Source organism: Ovis canadensis, chromosome 12, assembly GCF_042477335.2.
Source record: "Ovis canadensis isolate MfBH-ARS-UI-01 breed Bighorn chromosome 12, ARS-UI_OviCan_v2, whole genome shotgun sequence".
NCBI lineage: Eukaryota > Metazoa > Chordata > Mammalia > Artiodactyla > Bovidae > Ovis > Ovis canadensis.
Window position 1 is genome coordinate 13,906,708 of NC_091256.1, and position 21,532 is coordinate 13,928,239.

At 45.5% G+C, this 21,532-nt stretch overlaps 1 protein-coding gene and 1 long non-coding RNA gene across 7 annotated transcripts in view; one reads left to right on the top strand and one right to left on the bottom strand.

Moving 5' to 3' along the window:
• Positions 1-5,570, bottom strand: part of RBBP5 (RB binding protein 5, histone lysine methyltransferase complex subunit) — a 42,110-nt gene extending 36,540 nt beyond the window's left edge. For 2 of the 6 annotated variants that reach the window (XM_069544504.1, XM_069544500.1), the window contains exon 1: positions 5,371-5,570. In XM_069544504.1, coding sequence (XP_069400605.1) covers positions 5,371-5,389 — 19 coding nt within the window. In that variant the 5' untranslated portion in view covers positions 5,390-5,570. Of the gene's footprint in view, positions 1-5,146 lie in introns of all 6 variants that reach the window. The other 4 variants (XM_069544501.1, XM_069544505.1, XM_069544503.1 and 1 more) reach the window with 4 other exon arrangements.
• Positions 5,571-5,944: 374 nt separating this feature from the next.
• On the top strand, positions 5,945-12,474 carry LOC138415957 (uncharacterized). Its single transcript, XR_011247463.1, has 2 exons — positions 5,945-6,058; positions 10,481-12,474. It is a non-coding gene; the product is annotated as an uncharacterized lncRNA (long non-coding RNA).
• The last annotated feature ends 9,058 nt before the right edge of the window (positions 12,475-21,532 follow it).

A 21,532-nucleotide genomic window follows, 5' to 3' on the forward strand; every position in this document is an offset into this window, starting at 1 on the left:
TTTTGATGTGGACCATTGTTTCTGTTTGGTTTTTCGGGTCAGAGGCATGTGGACTCTCAGCTCCCTGACCAGGGATTGAACCTGTAACCCCTGCACTGGAAGGTCAAGTCTTAACCACCGGATCACCAAGGAAGTCCCTCCTGGCACGAGTCTTAAAAGCTGGTGCCAAGCAACTGTATGCCAATAATTAAGAATAAAGCTGGTGTCACCCTCATACACTCACTTCCAGCAACACACCCTTCTCTTTCTGAGAATCTGAGTTCAGACTGCTTGCAGTGTGAGCGCACCAGTCCCCCCAGGGACCGCCTCTTTTTCCCTAGTTACAATCCTTCCTCCAGACTGCCTTTTTGCTTTCTAGGTCTTTAGAGACTTCTTTCTCCCAGTCTGATGACACGGAATAATACCTACTCCCTAAACAGCTGAACAGCTTGCTCTTTAGAAAATCTGGTAGTAGGAACTCTAAAATTTCATGGTCCTTTTGCCCCACTGGAAGTATTTTTGACTTGCCACCTAATTCTTTCCTACTCTAAGTTAGGCCCAGAGTAGCAGTTTCTATTCCACTTCCTCAATCTAACAGGTGATGACAAGAGTCAGCACCATTTCTTTCTAGAGAAATGCAACTTGCAGGTGGCTAAATAACTGATACCTCGAGCTAATCTGGCGCCACGGCTGCTGTAATTACATTTCCCTGGCTCCAGTCTGGCCTCCATTATCAATCCTTAACACAGCTGCTACAGGCAGCCTGTTTTCTAAGCCCCAAATCTCACCACATCACTTACCTGCTCAAAAATCTCCCCTGCTAAAATAAACAATATACTAAAATCCTAAGCACAATTTTAGAAGGCAATAATCTGGCCCCTACCAGTATTTACCATTTTATCTGTGACTAACTCCCCATTAGCACCTGGGCAGAATATTACATAATCCACCCTAAGCACCAGCTGTAAGCTACCAGCACGTGAGTATTCACCACACGTCCATGCCTCAAGCTTGCCCCCACTGTTCTCTGCACCGGTCATCACCTTCATCATCTTTTCCCTTTGGAAAAATCCTAGTCCATCCTTACTGTGACTTAAATAACGCTTCTGCTATAAAATCATCCCAAAATTCCACTGCCGCCCCAACAACGCAGAATTAACTGCTCTTTCAGCTGGTTTCCATAATGGATTCCTACCTTTAATTGTGGTTCCTTATCATGCTGCTAACTGCTAAGTCACTTCAGTCGTGTCCGACTCTGTGTGACCCCATAGACGGCAGCCCACCAGGCTCCCCCGTCCCTGGGATTCTCCAGGCAAGAACACTGGAGTGGGTTGCCATTTCCTTCTCCAATGCATGAAAGTGAAAAGTGAAAGTGAAGTTGCTCAGTCGTGTCCGACTCTTAGCGACCCCATGGACTATAGCCCACCGGGCTCCTCCGCCCATGGGATTTTCCAGGCAAGAGCACCGGAGTGGGGGGCCACTGCCTTCTCCTTCCTTATCACGGTCATTTGTTTACATCCCTCTCCTCCTGCGTCTGCCTTAGTCGCTCAGTCGTGTCCAGCTGTTTGCGATCCTATGGCCTGCAGCCCGCCAGGCTTCTCTGTCCATGGACTTCTCCAGGCAAGAACACTGAAGTGGAGTGCCGTTCCCGTCTCCACAGAATCTCCCTAACCCAGGGACTGAACCCTGGTCTCCTGCACCACAGGCTGACTCTACACCGTGAGCTACAAGGAAGTCCTCTCCTCCCAGTTCTACGTACCTATCCAGGGCAGAAACTGTACCTTACTTCAGGGTTTATCAAACATTAGGACCCAATCCACCACAAATGGATAAATTACTCAGTGAGCCACACAAGTTCTTAGTTACATGTATATATAATGGGTTATGACAAAATATATTTCTTACTGTGAGTTGACTTAAGTTTGAAAAACTCTTACTTAAATTTTATCTCCAGCGCATACTGCCTAATACACTGTAAGGCCTCAGTGGCTAAGACTCAGTGCACCCAATGCAGGGAGGCTGGGTCTGAACCCTGCCCAGGAAACTAGATCCCACACGCTGCCACTAAGACCCAGCAGAGCCCAATAAATAAATAAATTCTTTTTAAAGAAAGAAAGTGGTTGCAGAGGTGAAAGTGTTTTGAGAGTCCGTATTAAGAACACACTATCATCCCCTTCCTTTACCTGGCCAGACATGCTCTAGTATGCTCCCTCAGTCACATCACTGCTGTTCCTTTCTCCTTTTTATCTGCAATAATTAACTTTCTCACTGTAAAAAATTCAGTCATTCCCATAGAGAATTATATCTTTTGAGTCCAGTCAGTCTTTTAAACTAACTATCCAATGCTAACGTTCCTTGCTAAGTTTTACCTGCATGAAACTTCTGTACCATACATGAAAACTCCGTCCTATGACTCTGCTCTCTTTCAAGGTATGCGCCTATTACTTCTCCTCCATCCCCAAGTTTTTAAAAACAAGAATCAACTCTGCCTCCAGTCCATCTCCCACATCTTCCTAAATTGTAATCAGTTTCTGTTCAAGTTGCTAAGGAGTCCCAAGTTGCCCAAAAAGTGAGTAGCCCTTTCTCAGCTCTGAGCCTCAATTGCTCCACAATTGCTTCTGTGGAAGATGCCACACTAACCCATATTCTTTTACCTCTAATGAATACATTTATGAAAAGCACTTGAAATGAGGCCGAGCTCACAGTAAGCAGTATGTATGTAACTGTTAGCTGATATAGTATCATTTATTCCTCCTCTTATCCTTGAGATATTGATTACCATCCAAGAATCTGTCCTCCGCAGTTTCCTTTTCTTCCCCTCCCACTTTTTCCCTGGGTCTTATCATCTACCCACAAGGTTTTGATTGGCTTATCTGTAGGAGTATTGACACCACCCTTATGGCACAAAGTGAAGAGGAACTAAAAAGGCTCTTGATGAAAGTGGAGGAGAGTGAAAAAGTTGGCTTAAAGCTCAACATTCAGAAAACGAAGATCATGGCATCTGGTCCCATCACTTCATGGGAAATAGATGGGGAAACAGTGGAAACAGTACCAGACTTTATTTTGGGGGGCTCCAAAATCACTGTGGATGGTGACTGCAGCCATGAAATTAAAAAATGCTTACTCCTTGGAAGGAAAGTTATGACCAACTTGGATAGCATATTTAAAAACAGAGACATTACTGTGCCAACAAAGGTCCGTCTAGTCAAGGCTATGGTTTTTCCTGTGGTCATGTATGGATGTACAAGTTGGACTGTGAAGAAAGCTGAGCGCCAAAGAATTGATGCTTTTGAACTTTGGTGTTGGAGAAGACTCTTGAGAGGCCCTTGGACTGCAAGGAGATCCAACCAGTCCATTCTAAAGGAGATCAGCCCTGGGTGTTCTTTGGAAGGACTGATGCTAAAGCTGAAACTCCAATACTGTGGCCACCTCATGCGAAGAGTTGACTCATTGGAAAAGACTGATGCTGGGGGGGATTGGGGGCAGGAGAAGGGGACGACCGAGAATGAGATGGCTGGATGGCATCACTGACTCGACGGATATGAGTTTGGGTGAACTCTGGGAGTTGGTGATGGACAGGGAGGCCTGGCGTGCTGCGATTCATGGAGTCGCAAAGAGTTGGACACGACTGAGCGACTGAACTGAACTGAACTGAGGAGTATTATAAATCTGTCTCATAAATACAAACCTCTCTCCTAAATCCCAGGTCAACACTTGACATACCCAATGTTAATTGTCTTTTCCAGACATTCTTAAATGTTTATGAATAGCACCACTACCGATTCCCATTATTTTTCACTTCACTCCTTCTCATCACCAGCACCACCACCAGCACCACCACCACCACGATATGCAATCAATTTTCAAGCTGTCAACTCTACATTCTCTAAGTCTTTTCTTCCCATTTTCTAGTTCAGATCTTCTATATCCCTGATCTACTCTAGCCCTCCAAGCTGGTTTCACAACTTCCAAGACTTCCACCCCATACTGTTGTCAGATAAATCCTTTGAAAAAAAAAAAAAAAATCACAGGTCTGACTAAGTTACTTAGCAGGTCAAAACTTTTTAATGCATCTGCTCTACTTTCCTTGAAAAGCAACACTTCTCAGCTGGGCATTCAAAAGCCTCCAAAGACCAGACAGCAACAACCCTGTCTCTTCACCTTTTCACGTTATTCACAGTCCCCACAACCTGGCCAAGCAGGAAAATACCTTTAGGATTCATTTCACTGACACCTTAGCTCAAACATATTCCTAAGAAGCATTCCTCCCAATATTTTCAACATTTTGCCAGTCTTAAATATCCACTCAAAACTCCAACTCCTCCACAGGTTTTGTTTTCCTTTCTGGATTACCTTTCTTGCTCTGCCCCAGAGATACTCACTCCCCTCTTTTAGATGTTCTTAGCCCTTTGCTGCTGTTGTTTAGTGGCCAGTCATGTCTGACTCTTTCATGATCCCATGGATTGGCATTTCCCAGGCAAGAATACTGAAGTGAGTTGTGATTTCCTTCTCCAGGGGATCTGCCCTACCCAGGGATGGAACCTGAGTCTTCTGCACTGCAGGCGGATTCTTTACCACTCAGCCACCAGGGAAGCCCTTAAAAGCAAAAACCATTCCTTAAAAAGTTTTACAGTCCTTAGGACTGTCAGTGTACCTTCTGAATTTAATTTTTCAAAAAACAGAAACAAACATAGCAAATCACTTAGAAGTTCCTAAAACCTGACATCCTTAGGCTATGATGCTAAACGTTACCTGATGAAAACCCAGAAAGACCTACAGTTTATAAACAGATTGAGGGAAGAAATAAATCAGAGAGTGTGACAAAAGAAAACGGACTTCCAGCTCACTGCTCAGTGTTTTACACAGCGTCCCTGGTAAGTAACATAAACAGAAAGTCAAGACAGCTGGACTTCAGTGCCAACTGTGCGACTTACTTGCTTACCGCCTTCAGGTCAGCAGCCTCTGAGAGCTTTTCATTTACTCAACGAGGCACTGCTACTGGAAGACACACAAGTTCCCCTCCTTAAGCACCTATGTTTCACCAAACCCTGGCAAGTGCTCAGAGCCTCACCTCCCTTCCCAGGTTCCCGCCCCAACGTACTCTGGTCCTGCTCTGGGCTCCTGCAGCACCTGGGATCCCTGTATTCGAAAGTAACTCGCAAACTACCTGTCCCTGTCGTTCCACCACTGAACTGCAAAGCGCGCTCGAGGAGAGCGACGCACTCCGCTCGGGCAGAAGCCCCGCTTCCCGCTCCAGTCGCCGGTCCAGACCGAGGCGCCCACAGGTCCGTCCGGAGCCGGGTCCCTGAGGCTGCAGGCGCGTCCCCTCCGCCTGGGCCCCTCCTTTCCAGGACCGAAGCTTCCCCAGGACCCAGCCACAGCCCTCCTCACCCAGCAACTCGAGGTTCATGCCTGAGGACTCCGGCCGCCCGGCCTCGGCTCAGCGACGACACCCACGCCCACGCCCGCCCGCGAAGCCCGCGTCCGAGTGGGGGGCGCCGCAGAGCGCCGGCGCAGGCCCCGGAGACTCCCTGCCTCAGAAGACCCCGCGGCTTCCGCCGCTTGCCCTCGCTTCCGCCTTTGTTTCCGGCGGGCTGTCCACGAATATGCCTAACCAAAAAGAAGACGGACCGCCCTCGGAACCACTTGACTGTGGTATTTTTTAAGGAACGAAAATGTTGTCGTCACTCGGTTTTTCCCACGTGTCAGACTTTGGGGCTGTCCCCCCGAGGCTCGAGGTGAGTTAGAGGGTTCAGGCACTGACTTAGACGACTCACCCGCCCTTGCTGTGTGCTCCGCGCGCCGTCCCGGCGGGGTGCCTCGGCCGCGGCTGAAAGGTTCCGGCTGGGCGCCGCTGAAGTAAAGGAGCCCTCGGGACAGGTCGGTTCCAGAGCTTGCTGTGGGTCTCTCGGCGGTCAGGGCGGTACTCAGTCCTTGCGCGCGCTGCTTGTCGGGTACCTGTCTCAGTCTGGGAAAGTTATTTTACGCTTGTAAAGGTATGTCGTCGATCCCACGGAAACGTCCAATGGCATTTATCCAAGGATCTACAGTGTACCCAGCGTTCTCCAGGACGCCGAAAGTGAGTGGGAATGAGAGGTGACTGCGTTCTCTGGAGCTCAACCGGGCAAGGCTGTGATGAGATACCCGAAGCAACGACAGAACAGTTGATGTAACTAGCGAAGGGGCCAATTCTATATAAACGAACTTTGACTGTGGGTGCTGTGGGCAATCATAAAAAAAAAAAAAAAAAAAGCAAAGATGGGCATAAGTTGGCAGCAAAAAAAAAAAAAAAGGACTGAAGCTAGATTTAAAACCAGTCATCCCAGCTTCACTCTTAGTACTAACTTCACCCTGTGGGCAGTATTTTGCCCTCTGTGCATCAGTCTTGTTATATGTAAAATGGGGATGGTGCTTACAGGGTTATTGTGAAGATTAAATGAGTTAACACATATGAAATACTTAGAACAGCAAATGCTTCCTAATGTTAACTATTACTACTTTCCCCTAAATTATCTTACTTCCTTGAGACCGTTAAGGTAGCTAGTAGTCCGATTTAACCAAGTGCAGTAATTGAGGCCGAGAAATTAGGCATGTTAAAGCAAAAACCATGAACCCTAAACGGCTTCACTAGAGCCGCAGATAACCAAATCTAGATCTAATACCTAACCTAAGAGCTGGCTCAGCCTTCCCCAGAAAGTCTTGATCGGCTTATCTGAAGTTTTCTGGTTAGCACCAACGAGGTTATTCTCTCCTGGGCCCTCTCCACTCCGGTCTCCACCCCAAACTCCCCCTGAAGGAGCAATCTGCATGATAAAACCCCTGCCACTTCCTTCCTCCCGGAAAGAAGGTTTCTTGGCCTAAAAATAATCCTTTCTTTTCTTCTGCTAATAGCTCCCTTACCCCACCCTTCTTCCTATAAGAAGCTTCTGAAATGGCCACCCACTCCAGTACTCTTGTCTGGAAAATCCCATTGGTGGAGGAGCCTGATGGGCTACAGTCCATGGGGTTGCAAAGAGTAGGACACGACTGAGCGACCTCCCTTTCTTTCTGTTCTGTACCTTCTTCCAGAGTGCCCTTCTGTTTACTAGAGGGGATGGTAACCCATCTAGTTTAATAATGCCAATTAGATCTTCACATTTAGTGGGGTGGATTTTGGTTTTTAACAGGCAGATTGCATTCCTCCACATATCCAAAACATTGCCAAAATGTCATCCAAAATGCTTTACTATTAACGATGACTGTAGCAGTATTTCTGCACACCCTTGTAATCATTTGTTATTAATCAATCCTCTGAAACTCTGCCAACTGGCGATAGGTGAAAAAATGTCTTGGTTACATTTATATCTTAATGAGGATGATCTTCAGTTTTTCACATGTACAAATGTGTGTTTTCCTCTTCTGTGAGGTGACCTGTGCATATCCTTCACCCATTTTTTGGATGGAGTATTCATTCTGTAGGATTTTTAGGCAAGGGATAATCTGATCAGGTTGATGTTTAAGAAAGAAAATAAGGACAGTGTGGAGTAGGGATTGATTAGAGGGGTGGAGAGTAGTCAGGAGATTACTGTAGTAATTTTGCAGAAATGAGGAAGGCTTAAACTCAGAGTCACAGTGGAGGAGAGAGAAGGCAATGCATTCAAGAGCGAGGTACCAGACAGAACAGCCAGTGAAGGTGTAGCCAAGTGGCCTGATCCATCAGTTACCTACAGTGCTGTAATTATGTAACTTAGGGATTTTCAGTGGGGATCCAAATGGAATCATCCCAGTGACTTATAATCCCTGCTGTTCTTAAAAGACCGCAGATACTGAGAACACATCGACAATCATTGTTCTGTTCAGCCCTTTCACCCTATATGTACGTTTCTAGGATCTGTCTTAAGAAATTAATGAGGATTGGTAACAAAAATACATGGGCAAAGATATTCAGTGCAGTCATACAGCTGTGTTTTGAAAATATTAAAAACAAAACCTGAGTGATTGGTAGAAAAATAGATTTCCTGATGGAATATTATATACATATTTTAAAATTATGATTTAAAATATCTTTAATAAGAAAGAAAATGCTTATTATTAAGCAAAAAAAAAAGCCCCAGAAGTACAAAATTTATGTACAGTGGGGTCTCAACTATGGTTTAAAAAAAAAATGTACACAAAGTCCTGGGTAGTGTTAAGAGAGTGGTTTTTCCCAGGGTGGTGGGCTGGTGAATAATTATACAATTATATTCTTAACACTTTTCTTTTCCTGCAGTAGGTACTGACATACAATAGCAATTACTAATTTCTTTCAAACCTCCTCACCCCCCTTCACCTTTTTTTGTTTGTTTTATTGAAGGGAGGGAGAGTGTTGATTTTGGTGTGTGGTAATGCTAAGTTTGGAGAAGGCAATGGCACCCCACTCCAGTACTCTTGCCTGGAAAATCCCATGGACAGAGGAGCCTGGTGGGCTGCAGTCCATGGGGTCGCCAAGAGTCGTACACGACTGAGCAACTTCACTTTCACTTTTCACCTTCATACATTGGAGAAGGAAATGGCACCCCACTCCAGTGTTTTTGCCTGGAGAATCCCAGGGACGAGGGAGCCTGGTGGGCTGCCGTCTATGGGGTCGCACAGAGTCGGACACGACTGAAGCGACTTAGCAGCAGCGGGCTGGTGTTGCTGTAGGAGATATATGGGTTCCAGGTTAGGCATTTACAACTGGCCTCCTGCTTACATTTCATGGGGCATGAAGAAGTGGGCTCCAGGCTGGATACTTAAAACTGTTAGCATTTCTTGAGCTGAAAGATAGGCGGGCTCCAGTTAAGGCATTTACAGTCAGCTTCCTGTTTGCCCTCCGAAATGGAAGCAACAACAGAAACAAGGTAAATAGCCAGTGTTTGTCTCTTGTAAACACCTTAAGGTAATAGTCACGGTAAGGACCCAGAGGGGCGAAACCCTGTTAGAGTAAAGAATTAAGGATCTCCACTCCCCGCTCTTTTTGGACAAGGGTCCAAAGTCAAGAGATACTGCCAGGCCATAATGAACCTTGCTCCTCTCAGAAGCCTGCACTTGGAGACCCACATTGGCTGAGGGGTGCGTGTGTACCCAGGGGAGGGTCCCGGGTAGGTCAGGGTGGGAAGAGGAACCAGATGATTGCCCAGAAGAAAGAAAAAGACCTGACAGAACTGCCCTGTGTAGAGGACTTCACCGTCTCTTTACCGTGCCCCTCCTCACCAGGGGAGACGCCCACACCCTTTCTCTCTGGGTGTGCATCTCTGCCTTGCTTCTGTCTTAACTGTCCTGGGCTGGGCTTGGGGAGGAAAAGAATTTCCAGACATGAGACAGAAGGAGAGGGAAAGTTTATCAGAGTGGGAGACGCTGTTAGAACAGCGGGCCAGCTCCAGGGAGAACCGGCGTTGAGCGGGGTCCTTAGTTGAGCAGGGTCCTCAGTCCACTTTTGCAGCCAAGGTGCAGCGAGTGGGACAGGGGTCTTGTGGGGCACTTGCTGATTGGATGAGGCTTGTATACTGGGTGGGGGTCAAGTAGGGCAGATGCCTCCTCCCTGTGGGGTTGAGGGGAGACAGGTTATATTGCTCAGGAGGACCTGAAATCCATTAATAGTCACAGTATAGGGGAGGGAAAGAGATAAGGGTCTGGTTTTTCCGTTCCTGCATTCCAAGCCCCTCCTCAGTCTCATCTGCTCCTTCGTCCTTGGGCCACCACGTTAAAACATCTCTCTGCGTGCTGTCCCACCTGTGCTATGTCTCCAATGACAAATTTGTACCTGCATTTGTACCTTACAGTTTCGGCCTCCATAATAAATGCATTTTTCACTGGTGGCTAGGATTCCTGAGCTAGCTTCACGGGCCCGCTTGCCGCTGCCTTGCCAAGATCAGTATGACTGACATGTTTCTGATTTGGCGGTTCGCTTTGCCAAAATAGAGAAGGTAGGGAAAGGAATAGCTTTGGTAACGTAGGTGAAGGGTACACCAATGCGGCCTGTTAGGCTTGAGGAGCCTGTGAAAAATTCAGATGATCCTGTAGGCGTGAAGTTCAGAGAAGTCTAAGCTAAAGGTCTGTATTTCATGAATTCTAATGTGTATACTTTCCCACATTTATATATCTCTGAAATAGAGAGATTTCTTACATTTGATTGCATCTCATCCCTGGTGGCTCAGACGGTAAAGCGTCTGTCTACAATGCGGGAGACCTGGGTTCGATCCCTGGGTCGGGAAGATTCCCTGGAGAAGGAAATGGCAACCCACTCCAGTACTCTTACCTAGAAAATCCCATGGACAGAGGAGCCTGGTGCAGGCTACTGTCCGTGGGGTCGCAAAGAGTTGGACACGACTGAGCGACTTCACTTTCACTTTAATAACTATTCAGCAGTGGGTTTGTTTCTTGACACCAAGAATAACTAAGATAGGATAATCAGGTGTATTATACTTGTAGTATCCTTGATTTGATGGAAAAGTGTTATGGATAGACTTTTGCTTTACAAAATCTTTTTTTTTTTTTCCCCCAGACAAGTTGTGCAGCATGCGAAGTCCTCATTCCCCTACCAGGAACCATGCCTCTGCCTCCCTGCAGTGCAAGTGCAGAGCCCCGACCACTAGACTGCCAGGAAAGTCCCCACAAAGTCTTACTAACACTACCAACTGCAAAGGAAGGGACCCAGATTTGTGTGTCGAAGGAGAGAAAAGGAAGTTCAACATTCTTCCTTCTCACCCTGAAGCAGCTTGTACCAGTCATTCAGATTGTATGTAAGAAAGAACTTTTTTTTTAGCTAGGCCCTCATTAAAGGCTTTGACAGATCCTCTTGAAATTAAGCCAGCAGGTATTTACCTCTTTTCCAGGTAAAAATTGGGAATTCTCTTGAGTGGAGCACCTCCTGATCATTCTGCAGCTGGCGCAAATCACAGGGAGTACGGTGAGGGTCAGGAGAGTGTTGTAACATTTCGAGGATATAACCAGTGGTTCTCAACTTCAGCCACACACTGGAATTTCTTGTGCACTGCAAAATAATGTAGGTGCCTGAGTCCCACTCCAGAGATCTTGCATTCATTACAGAATCTACCTAGAGCATTCCCAGGCATGTTATATAAAAAAACTCCTGCTGCTGCTGCTGCTAAGTTGCTTCAGTAGTGTCCGACTCTGTGCAACCCCAGAGACAGCAACCCACCAGGCTCCCCCATCCCTGGGATTCTCCAGGCAAGAACACTGGAGTGGGTTGCTATTTCTTTCTCTAATGCATGAAAGTGAAAGTGAAGTTGCTCAGTCATATCCGACTCCTAGCGACCCCACGGACTGCAGCCTACCAAGCTCCTCCGTCCATGGGATTTTCCAGGCAAGAGTACTGGAGTGGGGTGCCATTGCCTTCTCCAGGGATTTTAATGTTCAGACAAAGTTGAGAACCACTACTGTAGAACAAGGCTGGGGGTGCCACCCAAATTATTGACTGAGACAAAGAGTGAAGACTTTCTCAGAAAGTCTCAGAAAATACTCCTGATCACAATCTATACTTATTGTCAGAGATTACAGACTTAAAAGGGAGAGCTAAGAAAGAAGACATTTTATGGACAGCAACATCAGCACAGCTCCCAATTCCTAAAGAAAGGGAGGGTTGGAAGAGGAGAATGATCTGTGACAATCGCTTGAATATATACCTCTGACAATGGAAAAATACACATACACATACTATGTGTAATTGCAAAATATTGGAAACCACCTAAGTCTTCATGGGCTTCCCTGATAACGCAGATGGCAAAGAATCCACCTGCAGTACAGGAGACCTGGCTTTGATCCCTGGGTCAAGAAGATCCCCTTGGAGGAGGAAATGGCAACCCACTCCGGGGTATTCTTGCCTGGAGAATGCCATGGACAGAGGAGCCTGGTGGGCTACAGTCCATGAGTTGCAAAGAAGTGGACACGGTTGAGTCACTAAGCACATAAGTGCTCATACGTTTGTGGCATACGGTGCAGTGACATACTCAGCGGCTGCTGCTAAGTCGCTTCAGTCGTGTCCGACTCTGTGTGACCCCATAGACGGCAGCCCACCAGGCTCCCCCGTCCCTGGCATACTCCAGGCAAGAACACTGGCGTGGGATACTCAGCAGCTGCTTCTAAAAATGAGGAGGGGACTTCCTGGCGGTCCAATGGCTAAGACTCTGCACTTCCAGGGGGCACAGTTTCAATCCTTGGTTGGGGAACTAAGATTCTACATACTTGACGGTGTGGATAAAATTTTAAAAAATGAGGCTTCCCTGGTGACTCGGTGAAGAATCCACCTGCCAATACAGGAGACACGGGTCCCATCCCTGATCCGGGAAGATCCCGCATGCCGTGGAGCAGCTGAGCCTGTGCACCGCAGCTACTGAGCCCACATGCAGCGCTGAGGCCCCAGCGCCCTGGAGAGGGCACAGGGAAGCCCCCAATTGCCACACCCAGGGGAAAGCCCACACAGTCGTGAAGACCCAGCAGAGACAAAAAGAAGTAAATATCACACTTTAATTTAAAAAATGAGAACTCTGTGAATCGATATTAAAATAGTTGCCAAAATGGGCTAACCTGGTAGCTCAGCTGGTAAAGAATTTGCCTGCTATGCAGGAAACCTGGGTTGGGAAGATCCCTTGGAGGAGGGCACGGCAGCCCACTCCAGTATTCTTGCCTGGAGAATCCCCATGGACAGAGGAGCCTGGCGAGCTACAGTCCATGGGATCTCAAAGAGTCAGACACGACTGAGCAACTAACACACACACGTACACGACACAGTTGCCAGAACATACTGCTAAAAGAAAAGCACAAAGCACGAGAGATTTGCCTTCAGGATGCTGCCCTAAGAAAGAAAGGAATTCGGGAGAACATACTGCATCTGCCCATTTGTGTAAAAGAAACACAGAAAAGAGAAACCAGAATCTAAAGAGACTGGCTACCTACAGGGAGCAGGTGTGAAGAGAATGGAAGACGTTGGGGGGAGGTAAACGTGGATGGAGTAAGGGATGTGAGGAAGCAGTGATAGTGTACTTTTTGAATGAGTCCAGCCCTTAGAACCACAGTGGTACATCACATGCCCCCAAAATAAACAAACTAAAACCAACTAGGAGGTGTAGAGAACCCAAGTGGAATAGAAGTACTAACAATGGCCCTATCATAAAGCAGTAACATAGCCACATTAAAAAGGATGGGAAGAAAAGAACTAACGTGAATTCTGGGAAACAGCATCTTGACTGGATACCATAAGCCTGGAGACAAAAAGAACCATAGAACTCCCCTGGTGATCCAGTGGTGAAGAATCCACCTGCCAATGCGGGGGACATGGGTTCGATCCCTGGCCCTGGCCTGGGAAGGTCCCACGTGCCTGGGGGCAACTGGGCACAGGTACCATAACTACTGAGCGCCGGCTCCTCGACGAGAGAAGCTGCCTAAATAAGAGGCCCGAGCACCACAGCTGGAGCGAGGCCCCTGCTCGCCACACCTAGGGAAAGCCCACGAAGCAGCAGAGACCCAGTGCAGCCAATAAATAAATACAGTTTTAAAAAGAACTAAAGAAACTATCACCATTAGGTAGGCAGTGGTAGTTGGTGCAAACAAGTTCCTTTAATGAGTGATATGGGCAGAAGTTTAAGAAGAAACAGCATTTGCATACTCTCAAAAAGTCTACCAAAAGATAACTTTAACAATGAAGGAGTAATTTTACAGTGAGAAGCTCAGTAGAAATCACCTTAAGTGATAAATGTCCACATCACCAGTAATAAGCCACATAACATCAGGAGCCTGGGATATAATTCACTGAGGGTGCACATCGTACCTGTAATATTCAGTCTGCTTATGCTAAAACATCAAACTCAAATTGAGGAGCCTTTGACAAAAGAACTAACTAGTATTCTTCGAAAAAGTCAATCACGAGAAATCAGGAAAGACTAAGGAGCTTTTCCAGACTGCACAAGACTGCATAGGGAGAAAGAACCAAGTGCAGTGTGGGGTCCTGGACAGGATCCTAAAATAAGAAAAAGGCATTAGGGACAGCGTGTCATACTGAGTGAAGTGAGTCATGACGTACTTTAATATGTGGAACCTAAAAAGAAATGATACAAATGGACCTTCTTACAAAACAGAAACATGCTCACAGACTTAGAAAACAAACTCATGGTTGCAGGGTGTGTGGGGGGGTAGGGATAGTTAAGGATTGGGGGAAGGTCATGTACACACTGCTATATTTAAAGTGGATAACCTACAAAAATCTATTATATAGCACAGGGAACTCTGCTCAAAGTTAGGTTCCAGCCTGGATGGGAGGCAGGGGTTTGGGGGAGAATGGATACATGTATATGTTTGGCTGAGTCCCTTCACTGTTCATTCCCTGTTAGGTCTTTAGTTAGTAGTATTGCAACAATGTTAATTTTGGGGGTTCTGATACTTGTACTGGAGTTATGGTACAGATGGTAACATTAGGGGGAAATGGAGGAGGGATACATGGAAACTGGTGGCATCCGGTCCCATCACTTCATGGCAAATAGATGGGGAAACAGTGGAAACAGTGTCAGACTTTATTTTGGGGGGCTCAAAAATCACTGCAGATGGTGATTGCAGCCATGAAATTAAAAGACACTTACTTCTTGGAAGCAAAGTTATAACCAACCTGCTGCTGCTGCTGCTAAGTCGCTTCAGTCGTGTCCGACCCCATAGACGGCAGCCCACCAGTCTCCCCCATCCTTGAGATTCTCCAGGCAAGAACACTGGAGTGAATTGCCATTTCCTTCTCCAATGCGTGAAAGTGAAGTTGCTCAGTCGTGTCCGACTCTTAGCGACCCCATGGACTGTAACCTGCCAGGCTCCTCTGCCCATGAGATTTTCCAGGCAAGAGTACTGGAGTGGGTTGCCATTGCCTTAAGCAGAGACATTACTTTGCCGACTAAGGTCCATCTAGTCAAGGCTATGGTTTTTCCAGTGGTCATATATGGATATGAGAGTTTGACTGTGAAGAAAGCTGAGTGCCGAAGAATTGATGCTTTTGAACTGTGGTGTTGGAGAAGACTCTTGAGAGTCCCTTGGACTGCAAGGAGGTCCAACCAGTCCATCCTAAAGGAAATCAGTCCTGGGTGTTCTTTGGAAGGAATGATGCTGAAGCTCAAACTCCAGTCCTTTGGCCACCTCATGCAAAGAGTTGACTCATTGGAAAAGACTCTGATGCTGGGAGGGATTGGGGGTAGGAGGAGAAGGGGACGACAGAGGATGAGATGGCTGGATGGCATCACTGACTTGATGGATGTGAGTCTGAGTGAACTCCGGGAGTTGGTGATGGACAGGGAGGCCTGGCGTGCTGCGATTCACGGGGTCGCAAAGAGTCAGACACGACTGAGCGACTGAACTGAACTGAACTGAAGTCTATCTTTGCAACTTTTCTGTAAGTCTAAAATTAATTCAAATTAAAAAGAAAAAGGACAGGGGCTTCCCTGGTGGTTCAGTGACCGTCGTTTGTGAACAGTGATAGTTTCATATCACAACATTGTTGACTGGCTGTACATCAGTACAGAGTGGGCTTCCCTGATGGCTCAGATCTGCCTACAGTGCAGGAGATCCGGGTTCAACACCTGAGTTGGGAAGATCCCCTGCAGAAGGGAATGGTGACCCACTCCAGTATTCTTGCCTGGAGAATCCCAAGGACAGAGGAGCCTGGCAGGTTACAGTCCATGGGGTTGCATAGAGTCGGACACAATTCAGCAGGCATATTGTGCTTGTGTGTGCAATACAAAATGTTTTAGCTGTTAAAAGAATTCTTAAATGAAAAAGATATTAGTAGAAAAAACTGGTGAAATTCACATTTAGTTAGTAGTATTGCAACAATGTTAATTTTGGGGGTCCTGATAATTGTACTGGAGTTATGGTACAGATGGTAACAATAGGGGAAAATGGAAGAGAGATATATGGAAACTGGTAAGCCTACCTACCTTTGCAACTTTTCTCTTAGTCTAAAATTAATCCAAGTTAAAAAGGAAAAGGACAGGGGCTCCCCTGGTTCAGTGATCAAGAATCAGCCTTCCAGGGCAGGGGAGATGGGTTCCATCCCTGGTCCAGGAACTAAGATCCCACATGCCGTGGGGCAACTAAACCCAAGCACCACAACCGAAGAGAAGCCCATGCGCCTTAAAGAAGGTCTCATGTGCCAAAGCTAAAAACTGATGCAGCCAAGAATAAACACTCCATGCTTCTACCGCAGGGGACATGGGTTCGATCCCTGGTGGGGAAACTAAGGTCCTGCATGGGGCTCGGTGCCACCAAAAAAGAAAAAGACATTATCTTCAGCTCTTCTCATGAGAGTGGTTCATACAAATCGGTTGTGCCTAACAATAAAATGAAGGCACAAAAACTTTTAAAAATAAATGGGTGGTCCAGTGATAATTAATGTAAATAATTCAAGTAATTCCACATAAATTACTGGATCTGATAAGAAAGTCCATTAATGGTGGAAAACATGTCAATGTGAAGTTATAAATTCAAAAAGAACAGGAAACACTGGTTCCAATTCCGACACACAGAGTCTAGAAACTCCTTTTGGAGGTTCTTCATCCAGGTCCACAGAGTGAAGCAGCTTCAGGGCGTGAGACCTGTGTAGTCACATGAGACCCCACACTAAGAAGGGCCACATGTTTGGTTTAATGTTCTGCTGTTGCCATCTTGAAAGTCTTAATTTTTGAACAAGGAAGCCCTGCATTTTCATTTTGCACAGTCAGTCAGTTCAGTCGCTCAGTCGTGTCCAACTCTTTGTGACCCCATGAATCTCAGCACACCAGGCCTCCCTGTCCATCACCAACTCCGAGAGTTCACCCAAACCCAAGTCCATCGAGTCAGTGATGCCATCCAGCCATCTCATCCTCTGTCGTCCCCTTCTCCTCCCGCCTTCAATCTTTCCCAGCATCAGAGTCTTTTCCAATGAGTCAACTCTTCGCAAGAGGTGGCTGAAGTATTGGAGTTTCAGCTTTAGCATCAGTCCTTCCCAAGAACACCCAGGACTGATCTTTAGAATGGACTGGTTGGATCTCCTTGCAGTCCAAGAGTCTTCTCCAACACCAGAGTTCAAAAGCATCAGTTCTTTGGCGCTCAGCTTTCTTCACAGTCCAACTCTCACATCCATACATGACTACTGGAAAAACCATAGCCTTGACTAGACGGACCTTTGTTAGCAAAGTAACGTCTCTGCTTTTCAATATGCTATCTAGGTTGGTCATAACTTTCCTTCCAAGGAGCAAGTGTCTTTTAATTTCATGGCTGCAATCACCATCTGCAGTGATTTTGGAGCCCAAAAAATAAAGTCTGACACTGTTTCCACATCTATTTCCCATGAAGTGACGGGACCGGATGCCATGATCTTCGTTTTCTGAGTGTTGAGCTTTAAGCCAACTTTTTCACTCTCCTCTTTCACTTTCATCAAGAGGCTTTTTAGTTCCTCTTCACTTTCTGCCATAAGGGTGGTGTCATCTGCACATCTGAGGTTACTGATATTTCTCCCGGCAGTCTTGATTCCAGCTTGTGCTTCTTCCAGCCCAGCGTTTCTCATGATGTACTCTGCATAGAAGTTAAATAAGCAGGGTGACAATATACAGCCTTGACATACTCCTTTTCCTATTTGGAACCAGTCTGTTGTTCCATGTCCGGTTCTAACTGTTGCTTCCTGACCTGCCTATAGGTTTCTCAAGAGGCAGGTCAGGTGGTCTAGTATTCCCATCTCTTTCAGAATTTTGCACAGGGCCCCACAAATCACATAGCTTGTCCAGTCTGTCTCCACGTGTCGACCACAAGTGTGCAGAAAGAGGGCCTTGAGCACATGGTGCATAGTATCCCCTGCCACAGTTGATTGCTCTGTGGGTTAAGACCCTAGTTCAAGCTGTACTCAAGGAGACTTCTTACCCAAGAATTTGAAGTAGGAACTAATTGGCCTCCGGGCTTCCCTGGTGGCTCAGTGGGTTCGTCTGCCTGCCACATGGGAGACCTGGGTTTGATCCCCAGGTCGGGAAGTTCCCCTGGAGAAGGAAATGGCAACCCACTCCAGGACTCTTGCCTGGAAAATTTCATGGATGGAGGAGGCTGGTAAGCTACAGTCTATGGGATTGCAGAGTCGCACACAACTGAGCAACTTCACTTCTCACTTCTACATGTGTATATTTTTAATTCTACTTTTAGTGAAGTCGCTTAGTCGTGTCCGACTCTTTGCGACCCATAGACTGTAGCCTACAAGGCTCCTCCCTCCATGGGATTCTCCAGGCAAGAGTACTGGAGTGGGTTGCCATTTCCTTCTCCAACACTTCTCACTTCTAATTGGCCTCCATAGTCTGACGCATCTAGTGAAGAGAATAGATGTATTAGAGGGCCATTTGCTCCTAAACCATGATAGTCGGCCGCAGATTGAATAATAAAAGAGCTTCAGAAACAAGTCAAAGATGGTACTTTCTGCCCCCAATTTGTTTCCAAGAAGATACTGTTAATTTCCTGTCATTCTGGTAGATATCCTTGGACCTTTGTAAAAGATAACCTTTTGGTATTTTTTTGAGGGGGTGAGGGGCAGGCACACTGCATGGCATTCAGGATCTTATTTTCCCAACTAGGCCCCCTGCATTGGAAGGTATGAGTCTTAACCATTAAACTATCAGAGAAGCCCCAAAGACAGCCTTTTGGTTTGTGCTACCCCAAAACATTTTTATTGATTACAAGAGTCCTAACTAATTCCACTCCTCAGCAATGAAGAGTGTTCAAACCCCATGTTGTGTTGGAAAGCTTTTAAGGAAGGATCATTTCAAACTGCAGAGACTTACAAAACTGTTTCCAAAACCAAACCCAGACATTCAAAATCACTTTACTAGAGAAAATCCACAGTTGCTCCTCTTCAAAGACAGGAAAACATTGCATAAAGGAAAAAGCAACACATGAAACCTTGGTTGGTTTCCCCTCAGCTCTCTGACTCCCCAGTTCACTGTGATTATTTCCGTCATCTTTTGTGGACTGGATGCTAGTATACTTGAAGTTCAAATTAAAGCCCTTCAAGAACATTAGACAAAACCTGATGGGATTTTCAATTTTTCCCCCATTTTGGGGGGAAAATTTGAGGGAAAAATTTCCCTCAATTTTGCAGTTTTTCCCCCATTTACCTTTGTACCCCTTAGTCTACTAGGGCCTTTTTTTTTTTTTCAAGGAAAGTTATATAACTTGTTATAGAAATCAGAGTTCAAGCTATGGGTGCTCCAAAAAAATAGAAAAAATTGCTCTGTTTGGCAATAAATCTTTATAGAAGGAAAAAGAAACTTATTTTCCAGTATCTTTGCCCTCATTTCTCTGTAAATGGAATCAAGTCCACCTCATGCCAGAACCTAGTCTCTTTCTAAGTTAGAAGTGAATATCTTTATTAATTTTTAATACACTTTTTAAAAAGCAGTTTTACGTTCACAGCAATACTGAACAAAAGGTTCAGCAACTTCCCATATACCTCTTGCCCCCAAGCATACATCGCCTCCCCCATTATCAGCATCCCTACCAGAGTGATAATTTTTTTACAACTGGTAGACACACAATGATACATCATTATCACTCAAAGTCCGTAGTTTACCTAGGGTTTACTCCTAGATTATATATCCTGTGGGTTTTGACAAATCTATAATGTCATATACCCGTCATTATAATATCGGAGTAGTTTCACTGCTTTAAAAATCCTATGTGCGCCCTTCATCTTGCCTTCCCCTCAGCTCCTGGCAAACACTGATCTTTGAACTGTCTCTATAGCTGTGCCTTTTCCAGAATGTCATAGAGTTGAAATTGTACAGTGCTTTTCACACTGGCTTCTTTTATTTAGAGGTATGTGTTTAGGTTCCTTCCATGTCTTTTTATGGCTTGACAGCTGATTTCATTTTAGCACTGAATAGTGTTCCATTGTCTGAATGTATCAGACAGTGTTTATTTGTCCACTTACCTGCTGAAGGACCTCTTGGTTGCTTTCAAGTTTTGGCAGTTATCAGTGAGTCATCTATAAAATCTGTGTGCAGGTTTCTGTGTGAACATAAGTTCTCAGTTCCTTTGGATAAAAACTAAGGGCATGTTACTGGTCTGTATGTAAGAATATGTTTAGTTTTGTAAGAAACCGCCAGACTGCTTTCCCAAGTGACTGTACCGTTTTTCATTCCCACAAGCAATGAATAAGAGTTCTTGTTGCTCCATAGCCTCATTAGCATTTAGCATCGTCAGTCTCCTGGTGTGCAGTGGAATCTCATTGTTCTAATTTGCACTTCCCTGATGACATGTGATGTGGTGTGTCATTTCATACGCTTATTTGCTATCTGTATATCTTCTTCAGTGAGGTCTGTTCAGAACTTTGCCCATTTTTAAAGCAGATTGAGTTTTAAGAGTTCTTTTCCGTTTTTCTTTTGGTATTATATCTAAAAGCCGTCACCATACACAAAGTCATCTAAATTTTTCGCTGCCGTTATTTAGTCACTAAGTCGTGTCTGACTCTTTGTGACCCCATGGACTGAAGTACTCCAGGCTCCCCTGTCCTTCACTATCTCCCGGAGTTTGCTCAGATACATGTCCATTGAGTCAGTGATACTATCCAACCATCTCATCCTCTGTCACCCCCTTCTCCTTTGGCCTTCAGTCTTTCCCAGCATCAAGGTCTTTTCCAACGAGTTGGCTCTTCACATCATATGGCCAAAGTACTGGGGTTGCAGCTTCAGCATCAGTCCTTCCAATGAATATTCAGAACAGATTTCCTTTAGGATGGACTGGTTGGGTCTCCTGGGTTGATGATTTCCTTTAGGATTGACTGGTTTGATCTCCTTGCTGTCCAAGGAACTCTCAAGAGTGATCTCCAGCACCACAATTCAAAAACATCAATTCTTCAGTCCCAGCCTTCTTTATGGTCCAACTCTCACATCCATACATGACTACTGGAAAAAACATAGCTTTGACTATAACCTTTGTTGGCAAAGTGATGTCTTTGCTTTTTAATATGCTGTCTAGGTTTGTCACAGCTTTCCTTCCAAGTAGCAAGCATCTTTTAATTTCATGGCTGCAGTCACCATCCACAGTGATTTTGGAGCCCAAGGAAATAAAATCTGTCACTGCTTCTACTTTTCCCCTTTTTATTTGCCATGAAGTGATGGGATTGGAAGCCGTGATCTTAGGTTTTTGAATGTTGAGTTTTAAGCCAGCTTTTTCTCCTAGGGAATTGTTATATTCCAGGAATTTTATAATTCTGCATTTTACAGTTTAGTTCTGTGATCCATTTTGAGTTAAATGTTATGAAGGTATAATGTCCGAATCTAAGTTCATTTCTTTGCATGTGGATATCTAGCTGTTCCAGTACCATTTGTTGAAAAGACTATCTTTTCTCCATTGCATTGCCTTTACTCCGTTTCAAAGATCAGGTGACTATATTCATATGGTTCTATTTATCTATTCTTTCACTAATATTGAAACGGAGCAGGATCCTATGGTCCTTGCCCTGCTGTGTCTGTGGAAAACCGTTAGCCAAAGAATAAATTTAATCAGAGAAGTGAGCAAATGCAGAAACAAAGGAGAAGTCAAGTGAGACCAA